General features: G+C 36.2%; 1 protein-coding gene across 2 annotated transcripts in view; it reads right to left on the bottom strand.

Moving 5' to 3' along the window:
• LMBRD1 (LMBR1 domain containing 1) overlaps positions 1-14,551 on the bottom strand; it is a 65,439-nt gene that overhangs the window by 13,479 nt on the left and 37,409 nt on the right. For both annotated transcript variants that reach the window (XM_071445273.1, XM_071445282.1), the window contains exons 8-13: positions 12,707-12,832; positions 10,117-10,269; positions 5,798-5,862; positions 4,934-5,036; positions 3,689-3,793; positions 3,106-3,255 (exon numbers count right to left, since the gene is read on the bottom strand). In XM_071445273.1, coding sequence (XP_071301374.1) covers positions 3,106-3,255; positions 3,689-3,793; positions 4,934-5,036; positions 5,798-5,862; positions 10,117-10,269; positions 12,707-12,832 — 702 coding nt within the window. The remainder of the gene's footprint in view (positions 1-3,105; positions 3,256-3,688; positions 3,794-4,933; positions 5,037-5,797; positions 5,863-10,116; positions 10,270-12,706; positions 12,833-14,551) is intronic.

Here is a 14,551-nt window from a genome sequence, read left to right as displayed (position 1 = left end):
CCTCAAGTATGGGCAAAGTTATGCTTTTGCTAGAAAGCTAAGAAGGTAACCTAGATGTAGATACAATTCTTTCTTTGTGAAAGGTTATAAAAAGTCATTGCTGATTAACAGTCAAGACAAATTGCTTCAAGAGGTGAAACTAAGCTATCCTTGGTGTCTAAAGAGCTATGAAAGTTGAACAAATTCCTACAGAAGGATTCAGTTGGTATGGGCACTACATCCAGAAGAAATTTTCCCAAGTTTCCTACAGACACCAGAGCTGAAGACACTTTTGATGAATTGGGGTCACATACTTTGAGCACACCAGTGCTCAGAGTTAAAGCAAGTAGCCCAGGTCTAGTTAATGTTAATTGCCTCACAAAAGCTCCAATTTCATACATATAAATATTCAGTTAAAAGGAAAAGTTACCAGCACTTCCAAATTAAAAGCTCTTGCCAAAAGTAACAGTATCCAAAGGAAACAGTCCAAGATTCAAATAGGAACCTAACCTATCCCATGCATTACTATAGATTGTGATAACAACTTAGCCTGATACATTACTAGATTTGGAATTACTGTACAGCAAAGCAGAAGGGGGAAGTGCTCCTTTCACACAGTCTATGAGCCACCAGACTGTCATACACATGTTTATAGCCCAGCCATCCACTAAGCTTTCCTGGAATAATGCTCATTTATTGCTTGGTTCTTACACACTGTTGGTTACCAGTGGTGAATTCCAAAGGATGAAATCAACTGTAATGTGAGAACACAATGAAAATCTGGACTGTCAAAGTGTGCTGGTGCACAGGGTTCTCAGGTTCTCATCATCAGGAAGCTTACTGTGCCTAGTTCACTTGCCCTGCTCCTGATTATGCTCCTGGACACTCCTAAATCCATAATCACCAATTTACTAACTCTTAAGAACCTCTTCATTACTACCTCCACAGAAAAATACCTTGCTTCTCTTCATTCCCAGACTCCATCTCTCCTCACTTCAAAATCTCACAATTTAACATCCAGTTTCCAAGGTAGTCAGACATAGAAAATGTTTCTGATACATTCTGAAATACTCTTGGAGAGGATGTTTTCAGAAAACCTTGTATCTATTTGGTATGCCAGAGAAGCTCAGATGTAATTTACCAGCACATTCATTATGCCTCATGTTATTTTAACAATAAAACCAGATTCTACTGTACTTTAAACACAGTTCTTTGAAATGAGACATAACCTGGAGACTCAGGATGGCTATCTTGACCAGAACATTTTGAAATCCTTTAAACAGAAAGTTACAGCTCTTCTCAACCATTCCAGCTAATCCTTCTTGCAGTGCTGATCAGGATTATATTGCAATAGCTGCAAGAATGACAAGAGCCTTTCTACTGATGTGCTCTATTCTCTTGGCCCTTTTTTTCTCAGAAATTATATATTTTTCTTCAGGTACTTCTTGTCATAAACAGCTAACATGCAAGTGTTTAAGTGTCAATCCTTCTGCCTCCTGTAATATACACACTTTTTTTATTCATAAAGGAAAAAACTTCTAGCTACAGTCTTTATTATTTTCTCTTCAAATCTTTCATGCTATCTACAAACTTTATCACAAAGTTCTACGTAAACACACCTAAACTGACTTTCATCTTAGTTTCATGCTACTACTACCCTAATTCTGACAAGTTGAGCCAATGAACACCTAAGCATGTTTATTTTGTGTTAGGTATATTTAGCACAAAATCTAATGAAATTAATTACATTTCCTAAATACCACATATTCACATTCCCTACAGTGATTCTATTACTGTGCTTGGATTGCTATCAGGATGAACAATTGCTCATTACCAGAGAATTCCAATGTAAAGACAGCAGTAAGTAGCATTTACTGAGACCTCCACTTCCTGCAGTGACAATCCTACTGCACCAATGCATTTAAGTTGAGCAAGTTCCTCTTCTCTAGCCTATTTAACACTATTCCAATTTCAATTTCTCCTTGTAATCCTTTTGCCCCAAGAATTCTGTATCCACTGTTTAAACGAAGAGAATTGATAGTAATAAATTACAAAAATTACTAATTTGTTGCAGCTGAAGGATGTCAGCAGGTGCTTGGTCTGTAAAGCAGGTGTGTTCTCCCACAGGAACATCCTCCCAGAGAATTACAGAGATATTCCAAAAGCTCAAAGCAGCATCCCATCACTTCAATCTCATTTAAATCTTTTCTTTTGAACACTCCAGCTCAACTGTTTTGTCTTTGTGACACTTAAACATCAAACAGCACACCAAGGGATCTTGACTTCACTGTGTCTGAATAAGCAACCAGTTCATAACCCGGTTACTTGTCTACATTTGCAAGATCAGATCTAATGAACTCTACCCCTGTAAGATACCAGACCTCAATAAACAGCCAGCCATGAAACCTCTCAAGATGCTTCTGATATGCAACTCTGAACTTCCCCATAAATATGCAGGCTGCCACTCAAACTAAGATGTAATACAATAATTTAATTCTTCAGGTACAGAAGATGAAAGACGTAAAAAATCAAAACCTTGAAATACACAAAAGTGCAATAACAAAATCAGAGATTAAATTTTAATTGCTTAATGCTGTAGAATATTTTACAGTGCAAGAACTGCATGGAGTTTCATGAAGCTCAACAGTACAAAGTGCCTGAAATGTGATGAATGTGCACACACTTAGCTTCACTCAGTTTATTATTTTCTACTGTACCAATTCTATTCTACTGTCATGATTAAAAATCATCAACCATAGAACAGTATTGATTTCATTCTGTACACAGCTTTACACATTCAAAACAATCATCCCTGCAGTCACTCAGCAACCTAAGCAGACCAGCACAAAATCTAGTGGAAGCTATCAACTGTCTTATCAAAAGGAGTAAAACAAACCTCAGTTTCACACTAAGTCTTGAGATGACTAAGTCATAATTTCTTGGGAAATTAAGTTTTGTCATGTATAGTGCAATCAGTTTCTGCCTTGTGTATTACCAAGAGCCCTTCTAGTATTTAAAAAACTGCCTACCAAATCTCTTTGAAAACTGCATCTGACTTTCAAAGTTTCTGTAAACAGTACATTTTTAATACAGAAAATAAAATTTAAACAAAAAAAAGCATCTCACCTGTACCAGGTATTTCTGGCTTCCATACATTACATACTGTGGGGCAAGACTATAAATCATGTAACTTGTATGAAGAACTATCAACAGAAGTATCATACAGAGAAATAAGAGTGCTTGAGGTCGAGTTTTTCCTCGTCTGATTTTATAAAGCTAAAAATCAGAAAAACAAATATTAATACAATGAAATAGCTCTTTTTTTTTCCTGAAGGCATTCAGAAAGCTCTTTAGTTCAAATAAGTTTTAAATCTACTGCCAGAAGTGGGAGGTTGCTAAAATTATCTTCTGGCAACTTAATTCCAGTGGTTCAAAGCAGGTTTTCAGGTGTATTTACCTAAATTTCAAAGCACAGCTATTCAACCAAATTAAGTTCTATTTGTGTTAATGGCCCAAAAGTCTGATAACTTGGTAAAATGAAACACCTTCCAAAAGCAGTGCAAATGGTACAACAGGCTTTTAATGCTCATTAGACATACAGACAATGCTATTGGCAACACCCCACATTCATGAAGCAATACAAAAATCTTAAATATATTCAAGAGCACATTTTTTAAATATCTGAGTATTAGAAACACTCTTAATTTACCCTTGTCCAGAAGAACCATATTCCCATATTTCGAATCCCTGCCATTGAAGTGAAGATAAAGTACATAACAATGGTTGTGATAAGAATATAATCAAGTGGAAAAACCTAAAACAAGAACACAAGCAGTTAAAAAGACAAGGAAAAAAGCTCTTCTCCCACTCAAAACTAAGTAGCTTCTACTTCTATAGCTTATATCTGAGGTAGTCAGAGCCCTATTTTACATAGCTGACTCCAAATATAGCTAACATAGCTTGCTGCTAATAGAGCTTAGACAATTAATCTGGAAACGCATTAAGTATTAAGTATTTTTATTAATTTAAGACATGCCTTAATTTTGAAGTGTTATGCATTTTTAGACCAAGAAATACTTAATTATTTTAAATACACCCACAGAATGACAAGTCCACAGTGACAACAATTAATTTAGGACTGCATATTTGTGACTATTTTTCTGATCATATTTGCATACAAAACTTATATTTACATTAATAAAAGCTTGAGATAATATTGCTGCTGAACACTACTTTCCTCAGTGAACTACAAGCTTAGATGTTCAACAGTTTTAAAAGCTATGGGGAAGCAATGCATTGTGCTGACCCATTACACCAAAAATACAGGAATATCTCAACTGGAGGGGGAATAAAGCATTAGCTTAATATCAAAGCTTTTCTTTTTCTCAGTTTACTCATCACAAACTCAAATTTTTATGTGCACTTGTTGCCATCCAACTCTACTAAAGTTAACTGATGCATGTTTTTACATTGGGTTTGCTTCCAAGACTAATGCCTTACTATAATATAGCCAATGTTGCATTTTTTTCAGTGTGCAATATATTAAAAAGTGAAAAGTTGCATTTACTTGACTAAAAAGGCCTAAGTTATAGCAGTTGTAATTACTATGTACTGATGTACTGGTGTACTGATCAGTACACCAACGAGAATGTATGCAGGACATGTGACCAAGTTGTTTTATTCTGTGCATAGTAACTACAACTGCTGTCATTCTCTGTTGCCACTGTATTCTCATCACATAGAGATCAGTTTCAAGCACCACCTTCCTTGCCCAAACTAGATTCCATTCACCCAAGATTTTCATATTGCAACTAGTAACTAAAAACAAGGAAGTTGCCTTGCTTTTACTGAACACATATTTAGATAATATTGTTTTAATCAATTACTTGGGGAGAAGTTTAAAAGGAAATAGAAGAGCATCCTTACATATGTACATCACCACTTCTTTACTTACCCTTTGAAGAACTGGTAACAGCATATTCAATGGATTGGTCAGATTAGTTCCTAGAATTATAAATCCAGAGTCGAAGCCAGCCGAATGCAGAGCTTTGTCCAAACTGCAGTAATTAGAAAAGCTGGGTAAGTACTGTGGCTCTCCCAGAGCTCTGTCCTTAGTTTTAAAAGGGCAACTCAAAAGAAAAAAAAAACAAACAACAAACTGAACTAATCCCAGAGAGTGACAGCTGTCTAACATCTATACAGACACATGCTTTGCTTTACCACACTCACTGCACTTGTTCTGTGAAAGATATATTGATTTCTGCATCTCCTCAGCATTTTTGCTTTTCCCTAGTTTGGGTCATAAAGCATATGTCCCCAGTCTGACAGATCAAAAATGCCAATATTTGAGACCTTTGGTTAGTATCAATCCACATTGACATCTACCAGATTTGCAGATGGCTATGTTGCTTTTGACACTATAAAGCCATTTCAATGTAATGCACATCAAAATGGATTAAACATGTAATTTATTGTAATTTAAAGATTTTAAGCACCTGTTAACTAGTCAAAGTACCTGCAGTAAGACTCATTCAAGCAAGCAGAATACTTCTGTCATCTGAATTAAAACTTCCTGAACATATATACTTAATTTCTCTGCTGAATCAGAACTGTTTCCCACCTGAAAAATATTCTTTCTTCAGTTTGTTTTGGTACATTTTGCTCCATTTCAATATAAACTATTATAACGAGAAGTGCAGCTCTATTGACAGAAATGTAACATTGAAAAGAAGGGGGCTGAGGCAACCATCCAAATTTTTCTATTAGAGCAGAAACTAGGTAATTTAAATGGTCAAGGAAAATGCTGAAATGCACTTACTTTGACAAGAACAGAGAGACAGTGAAGAGCAATGCCACAATGATGAAGAACACTCCCCACACAATCTACAAGTAAAAAATTTAAAACAATTTAACAAAAGTGTTGGCAGTTGATGCATGAAGTGAACACTTGCCTTTGTTTCAATAAGAAACTAATGATACTGGAGCACTTCAGGGCTTAAATACACTTGAAACAGTAACTTTTTGGTAAATACTTGAGAGAAGTGCTCACAAAACTTTTACCATGTTAAACATAGTTTGTCAAGTACTGATATCACATGCTCTAGTGTAACACAAAAATCTACCCCAATGTCAAAAGTGACATTAAGAAAAGAGATGACACATTATATTTAACAAAAACTGCATTCAGCAGAATTCACAACCTGTATTCTCTTTATTATCTGGAAAGCCTTGACCACCCCATGTGTGCCCACCTTCCAACAGGAGGCAACCTGTGCACAGCTTACAAGGAACACCTCACCCTTCCTGAGTAAAAGCTCCCTTCTGTAGCACTATTCTGAAATGCACAATGACCAAGACACTTGGGAGTGATGAAAAACTCAACCAATCCCAAATGCCAGGTCTTCATTAAAACATAGAAAAGTGTTTTTGTTATGCCTACCAAATACAGCACTCCAGCCAGAAATTGATTCTCCAAGCTGTCTCAACCAGAACACCACCTACTGTGTTTCTTGGATTATCAGCTAGTTCAGGAAACTATTCTCCCTCCTTCTGACAGGTTTTCTCCCTCACAATCTTTTTCACTGGGAGTTATGGGGATGATACACAGAAGAGAACCCAAATAGGAAACTCATTCAGTTACACTGTATTTTCATTACAGTTTCACTGTATTTTCCTGGAAACCCTAGTCATGGAATACAACCAGATAAGTGCACTGAAGTTCCCAAAACAACATTTTCAGATTGCTAGACCTGAGACCTCAACAGAGTCATTTCAAAATTCTAAATGCAGGTACTCAATGCACAGTCTTCCACGTGAATGATGGAGTTTCACAGTTTTATTAGCCTCAAAACTTGGCACACAACCATCATGAAAAGGTAAAGAACTTTATTACAGCTGCTCATTAAAGACTCTCAGAGATACAATGCTATTATTGTTCATTAAATTCTGAAGATAAACTTCCATCTGCAAACTCTAACACAATATTAGAACATCACTTACAGAACAACTCAAGTTATGTAGGTCTTATTAGATATAGATTTAGAGATCAATATCAAGGTAAGTATTAAGTTTTGCATTTCCACGTAATTAAATGTACTAAGATTTTACCTCTCCACAGCAAATCCTACTAGGTATTAGCTGTATGGGAAATAGATATTGAAAACCAATAGAGACCAAGAGTCTGAATCTCATAATTCTTCACTATCTTCTGCCAGCTATGCCCACTAGACAGGTATTTGTATCACCTCTGGAATATGCCTGTCTTATGAAGTGACATCTAACATTAAGAAATCCACAAACAGTTGGTACTTGTTTAAAAAGCCTAAAAAATAACTTCCAAAAACTGTTAATATTCATCCTGTAGACAGACAACAAGGTCAGCAAAAGAGGTGCTGCTCCAGAGAATGGAGCAAGACATTTCTATCCCAGCCTGTTAAGAGGACTATGCTGCAGCAAATAACTACACTTAGCCCATGGAGTTGAGCCTTGGAAAGAGTCGGCATCTCTGCTCATGGAGATCTCAAAACAGAGCACTTGACCTCCTTATATTACCTTAGGCATTTCCAGTTTGCTCCCAACAGCTGTGAAGTACACCATGAAAATACAGATGCAATACTGCAAACTTGTTATTTTTGAGCAGACTTCCATGTTTCATATCCTATAGTTTTGTTCACATATTGAGCAAACATAGCTATGTGCTCTGGAGTTTGTTTTCCCTAAAAAAATTTTAGAACTCCCATAGTATACAACATTTCTCTTGTTGCTGAGAGTATCAGATGAAAGTGTAAGAATCCATAAAAAAGGAAATGTCACATTTTGTAGAAAGAAATTAGACTAATTTAACATTACTCAACAACCTCATGTTGGCCAATACTCAGTTCCCTAGGATCTTAAGATGTGAAGCTTTTGAATGAATTGAAAAACTAACAGCTTCATCTTTGAGTAAGCTTTGAGTAAAATAATCATCAAAAGAGGCTTTCTACATAAAGAAAAAAGTTTTGCCTTTAACAACAAATCACACGCTCCTAGATACTTAGCAGTAAAAACAATTAAAGCAAGAACACTTGAGGACACTATACAAAGACATATGATAACAGAAGTTTGAATGTAGACACTGTGCTAACACCATAAAAGACCTTGAAGATTAAATGCAATTCCTGAACATGTTATTCTGTTCTGTCAGTCCCAATAAGAGCCAGCAACTCCCATAAATTGACCATCCCAAATATAAAGCAGAAAAAGGATTCTCTATCTAGTACTTGCTTCACAGGAAATGGAATTTTTCTTGAAGTCTGAGAAGCAGACACACAATTGAACAGTAATATCCAAATTGAAGGCACTGAAGGTGAAAATGTTGTAAAACAGTAAGCAAAGCTCCAACATACTTTCTGCACTTCTACATTGAACAGAAGTACTACATATGGATATCAAACATATTTTCACCTTTTCTTAAAGCCCAACTGAACAATTCACAAGTTATATATCTGCAAAGACATCCCAAAGGCGCTTCAAGCAACACTAAAACAGCTCTGAAAGAGTTAACATGCAATTAAGTGATGGACATTACCACCTTCACAGGACAGCTCTAGTCAAAGTAAACAAGTTCTCTGACATGCTTCATAGCACAACCATAGTCTAAGAAAAATCTGTCAGGAAAAATTATCCACCTGCAACTCTGCTTTAGTCTGTGATTCATGAGTCAACAACTCACAGTGACTGTCACAGTTACTGAGTGAACACAAAGCTTTCAAACCATGAAAACAAGGAGACACTGGAATACCATCAGACTGTAGGTGATAAGCTGTAACTAATGTTATTGTATGCTTTCCTGTGAGAACACAATGAAACATTCAAGTACCAGAGACAAAATATATGGCCAACATATTTCTAAAATTTGAGCTTTATGTGAAAAGTTGTAGAAGCTTAATACCTTATACACAAGATGTATTAAGTATTTTTAAATCAAAAGGAAGCCTCCAAACTGTTAAGATGAATAGTTAGGGATATTTGTCCTTTCAATGAAAGAGCTCAGTCTATATTTGTAATGTATCATAGCAAGATAACTCCACTAAGAATTGCACGCTGAAAGCTTTTGTTCAGTGGCAATTTCAGCCCAGCACTCAGCATTAACAGCAGCAATGACAGAAGAAATGGTTTACCCACCCCTCTCCCAGCTTTCCCAAAAGCAGCCTACAGTTTAAAGTAATGCTGAAATTTCTTCCTACCTCTAGTTGGCAAGAAATACTTTATATGGCAATACTGTTCTTAAAGGTACTAGTCTTCAAAACCAGGTATCTACTGAAAATCAAAGTCCTAAGATCAAAGAGACCAAGATAAAAGCTTTACCCCAGTAACCATCTCCTTTGCATTGGTTAAGTATCATGACATTACATTCTACTCAGCTAGCTTGCTATTTATCAAGTAATTCCTTGGCAAGATGCTTGCTCCAAATGCATATATTATCAAAGTGTCTCTCATTTCTGCTGGATACATGTAATTTGGATTAACCTAAGCTAACTGACAGCCATAGAATTCTTCCTTCTTCCCATTTTCATATTTTGATTAAAAAAGTAAGACATTCAGATTTTCTATGGCAGAAGCACCAAAGTAAATCAGCTAGGATTTGTTCATTTTTAATCTTAATCAGAGATGAGACAAAGTAGAAGGTTTTCCAACAGCTCAGAGTTCACTATTGTTGTAATAGGACAGAAAATAAAACAAGACGCATGCTGGAACTTCTAAGGTAAAAAGAAGGGCAGTTTATTTTCAAGCTCCTATATTTATAAACTTTCAAAAGTGACAGTGGATTGGAGGATGAAATTGCCACCTCTCCAATGATGAACCAACAGTTCATCAACTTTCTCCTCTTCCAGAAAAGAATGCAAAAACAATCATTACTTACATGAAAGCATGTGAGACCTCCATTGCAAAAAATGTAAACATCAGAGGGCTTTGAAGAACTTAGAAGAACAGGGCAACACACTATAGGGCTATCATCGTGTAGTACTGGAGTAAATTTAAAAAAAAAGCGCAGCTGATATTCAGGGCGGTAATTGATAAACTTCACCTGTGATTTATGTGGAGATAAGGCAGTTGGAAGTTACTGCAACTTAAGTATCAAAAAGTGAGAAGTTTTACCTTTAGAGGTCGAATAGCTTCACAAGCTTTTGTCCACCAGCTTTTCTCAATAGATTCCAGATGCCTCTCTCTCCTTCGAAGTGTCCTTAACCTCTCTTCCAGTTGCTGCAATGTCCGTCTATCCCTTGATGACAGAGGACGACCATCTCTGCACTGGTAACAAAAGAGTGCAAAAGATTGAGAGTCACCAAGTCAAGAAAATAGACTTGACAGCTACTTAAATTATTTACAACAACTCTTAAAGAATTACTAGTATATAATTCATGCATGTATAATTTCTATGACTGTCGAGAGCATGAAGCACAAAAGCCACAAGCTGCAACAAGAGGAATTCCTATTAGGTGGCAGAAACCACTTCCCATAATAAAAATTTTCAAAAACTTTAACAGGATGGAGATTCTCCATTGTAAGAAATAGTTTAAAAACACAGTCATTATCTAAATAACCTGATCTAACCTGAAAGAGATGCATATTTTGTGTGGAGGATTGAACATGGTGATTTTCAGGTCACTCCCCATTAAATTCCACTATTAGGCCAATATATCCAACTCAGCACTTCTTATTTTCTTTCCAACACTCCACTTGATACTCAGTTATGTTTCTTGAGCAAGAAACAGGTCAGATAAGAGGAAGCATCAGCCCAAGAATTAGGTGAATGTACCAGATAGTATGTTTGATTATTATGTTTAGGAAAGTATTTTAATTTTGAGCCTTTACACTGAGCAGGAACCATTACACTCTGATGTAAAGTGAGTAGCACATCCTCACATCTCAGTTATTTGGTATAAGCAAAAGCAACAACATGGGCATAAGGGAGCTGAACCAAAATTGTTTCTAACATTGATGCTTGTGTATTACAAACTCATAATTGGGAAAAAAGATTCTTTTATAGTAGGAAATGCACTAAAATGATATTTTAAAGTCTTGAAATTCCTTATTAATTTTCTTCTTATTTTAAAGGATCCTTCCTTCAAATAATATAACAGTCTATACCACTGAAGAAAAAAAAAAAAAATTGTCAAAAAGATTATGACCACATCATAGCTGTACATAACACTTAAATTGGAGATTACAATGTACTTTTACTAGGAACACAATACTATACCCTGTATAGTACCTCTGTGACTTAAAAAGGACTTTTTGACAACAGTTCAAGCTCCCAATCTACAAGTTCAAGCTTCAATTATTTAAGACTAATGAAATAAACCTACCAGATGCACTAACAGTACAAGAACATACTACATATTGAATCTCAGTAGCATACCTTCATACTTCTAGTTTTTACTGTATAGTAGTCTCAGTAACACTTTCTTCACAACTTAATGCATACATAACTGAAGAACTAAAACTTCCATTACAGAATGCGGCAGAATCCTGACCAGAATCCATAAACCAAGAAAAATTAGTTTGCACTAAAGGTCATATTACAATATAGACCTAAACTAAGAACTTCTGAGTTTTTGAACCTAAAGTTTTGCCAGACTGAACAGTAAGACCAGGTCCATGCCAGTTATCATAATCCAACAAGGTCTTCTATAATAAGTAATGATCCATTTGTCACAGCTTTCTCATTTTTCTCATATTGATTCCAGTAAGGGACACCTTTGTGCTGTAGTGCTTTGTGCAAAACCGAAGCATGATCACATAAACAGACTACTTTTTAGATTTCTTTATTCAACAAAGTATCTAGAACACTGAAGATGCCCACACTGTAGAGGTAAGCCAAGTATCAAGGGAAGACTGTTGGAACTGCTTCAACATCTCTAAGGTCTACTATCACAGAGCATATAACAGCACAGATGGACTGCCAGGAGGGAAGGGAGGCACCTCAATGTCACTTATCCCTAGTCAAGGCTGTAAAAACACTGGTCAAAGCATTATCTGAAATGGGATGAAAAAAGAGGTGGGAGATTCTCCCCTATCCATCTTGTATGTAAAGAAATCTTACCCTCCTTTCGCTTGCACTCAGATTGTCAAAAGTGTCTTGTTTATATGAGGCACAGCATTCCCATTAACTGCAGAACCATAATGGGTTTACAAATGGTGTTCACATCCTAGGGATATTTAGGACTCAGAACAGCTTTCCATCTGTATGCTTTTCCTAAAGAAATTATTTATAACAGCAAGGTACATTAACTGGGAAGCAAGAATATCTGGAGCTGTTATTTATTCATAAAGATGATTAATAGTTTGATGAATCTAAATCATGGCAGCTCTTTGTAGCAAGTATCCAGTGTTAACTGTACTGCATTGAGTAAATCAAACTGGATGCTGTTTCTGGTAGCAGACTAAGTGAGGTTAATATCTACAAAGCATCTCTTCCATCCAAGCAGGCTTGGAGAAGCTTGAGTTTAATTTGTTAACACTTACTAGCTAGACAGAAGTAACTACTGCTGCAGGACTGACAAAGAATGTAATCAATGTAATCACTGCTACACAAGTGACCACACGTGTTTCAAAGTAACTCAAATAACTGCAAGCTATTAATTTCTGACTTGCTATTTTTTCTGGAACAGACTCTACAGCATAACCATGAACTAGTTAGCAAGGTAAAAAATCATTAAGAAAGTGAGAACAATGAAGACCTTACCTTTGATTTAATCCTCAATAAATGTTGTTCCACTTCTTCAATATCTTCAGTGTTCTCCAAACGTTCATAAGATGCACTGGTAGTTCCCTTAATCAAGTTCAGAGGCAGAGCTGACATACCATAAGCCTTAAATAAAAAGGAAACATACATACTCAAATTTTCTGCCATGTATTTTCATCTGATAAGGCTGATCAATGTTGTACAGCTATAGCACATATGGGTGTTTTTTTCAACCCATCTCTTACTAAGGAATCCAATTCCTTTCCTCTTTTGAGCAAAACATAAACATGCTATGCAAATTCCAGCATCCCACATCATTCCAGTGGTACTTAATTTTTGTCTCATGACCACTCAGACATGTATTAAGATTTCATATAAGCACAGTACATTGATGATTTATTATACTAGTCCTTGATTTTGTAAATCACATAGATTCCAGAAACCTTAACTTTCCCACTTTAGATCAAAATCAACATTTTGTGTAATATAGAAATTTCTAGAAATTGAATATTAGTAGTTTTAGAAACAAAATATACACAATTTCTTTGCAGCCAGTAGTGTTCAAGTTGCTTTTGAATAAAATTGAGTTGAAAGTACATAATTTACTAAAACCAAAATTCTGCAGTAAAAAGGCAGTAAAAGCTACATGAACATCTGAACTCAGTTCCATTCTAAGACTGCTTAGACAACCATTCATAAATTTTGTCAGAATTTATTCATTACAAATTCTATTTGATATAAAGTGTTTTGCCAGCTTCTACATCAACAGTACACCCAGATTTTTTCAATGCAAAATCCATAAGCTTTCCACTAACAAAAAGAAACATATCTGAGGCAAGGTAAACAAGAAAATGGCACTACTTTCTCTCTGTTACCCTACAATTCTTACAGATCAAGGCCAAGATCAGAAGTTACTCCAGGCAGTTTAGCAGCATTAGCCATAAGCTTGTAATTTGTTTATTGTGGATGATATGTTGCTCTTAGTACAGAGCTCAGCAGGAAGGTTCTTTCCTCCCTCAGCTATTAACACACAATTTTACTAGAGTCTTTGATATCTGAACACTTGCTAACTTCAGAGAATTGTTTAGGTTGAAAAAGACCTTTAAGATTATCCAGTTCAACCAGTAAGCTAACACTGCCAAGTCCACCACTAAACCATGTCTTTAAGGGTCATGTCTACAAGTCTTTTCAATATTTCCAGAAGTTTGAAGAGCAGTTTTCTAGATGTTCACAGAAATACCACTTCCTCCTTCAAGCACAGTTTTACATTTTCTACTGAGAATAGATCTAAGACAAATGCTAGTGTATTAAAAATGGCACCATACATGCTGTCACATAATGAATTTTCTGTACACAAGACATGATTTGACCTGCTTAGAAACCTACTTCAACATACTAAAGTCTCACATGCTGAATCCAGAGCAAGGCACTGCTCGTTTCTGATTGTATTTTTGAATATGCCATAACTCAGCCTGGGCTTGACAACTGTCTGTGTGTCAGCTCTTTCTTCAGACCATCTCCTTTGAGAGGATTTAAGTATATAAGCTGTTTTGCCACCCACATGAGGCTGCAGATATTGTCTACCTAGACTTCAGCAAGCCTTCAACACCATATCCCATAGCACTCTCTTGGAAAAGCCAGCAGCCCACAGCTTGGACAGGAGCACTTTGTTGGGTTAAGAACTGGCTGGATGGCCAGGCCCAGAGAGTGGTGGTGAACGGTGCTGCATCCAGCTGGCAGCCATGGTGTCACCCAGGAATTTGTGTTGTCCCCAGTTCTGTTTAATGTCTTTATTAATTATCTGGGTGAGGGGAGTTAGTCAACCATTAGCAAATTTGCAAATGA

The sequence above is a fragment of the Agelaius tricolor genome, unplaced genomic scaffold, assembly GCF_023055355.1.
Source record: "Agelaius tricolor isolate 1412-34295 unplaced genomic scaffold, bAgeTri1.0.p SCAF_1, whole genome shotgun sequence".
Lineage (NCBI taxonomy): Eukaryota > Metazoa > Chordata > Aves > Passeriformes > Icteridae > Agelaius > Agelaius tricolor.
The sequence above is the reverse complement of the archived record's forward strand: the minus strand, read 5'-3'. Positions and strand labels throughout refer to the sequence as shown.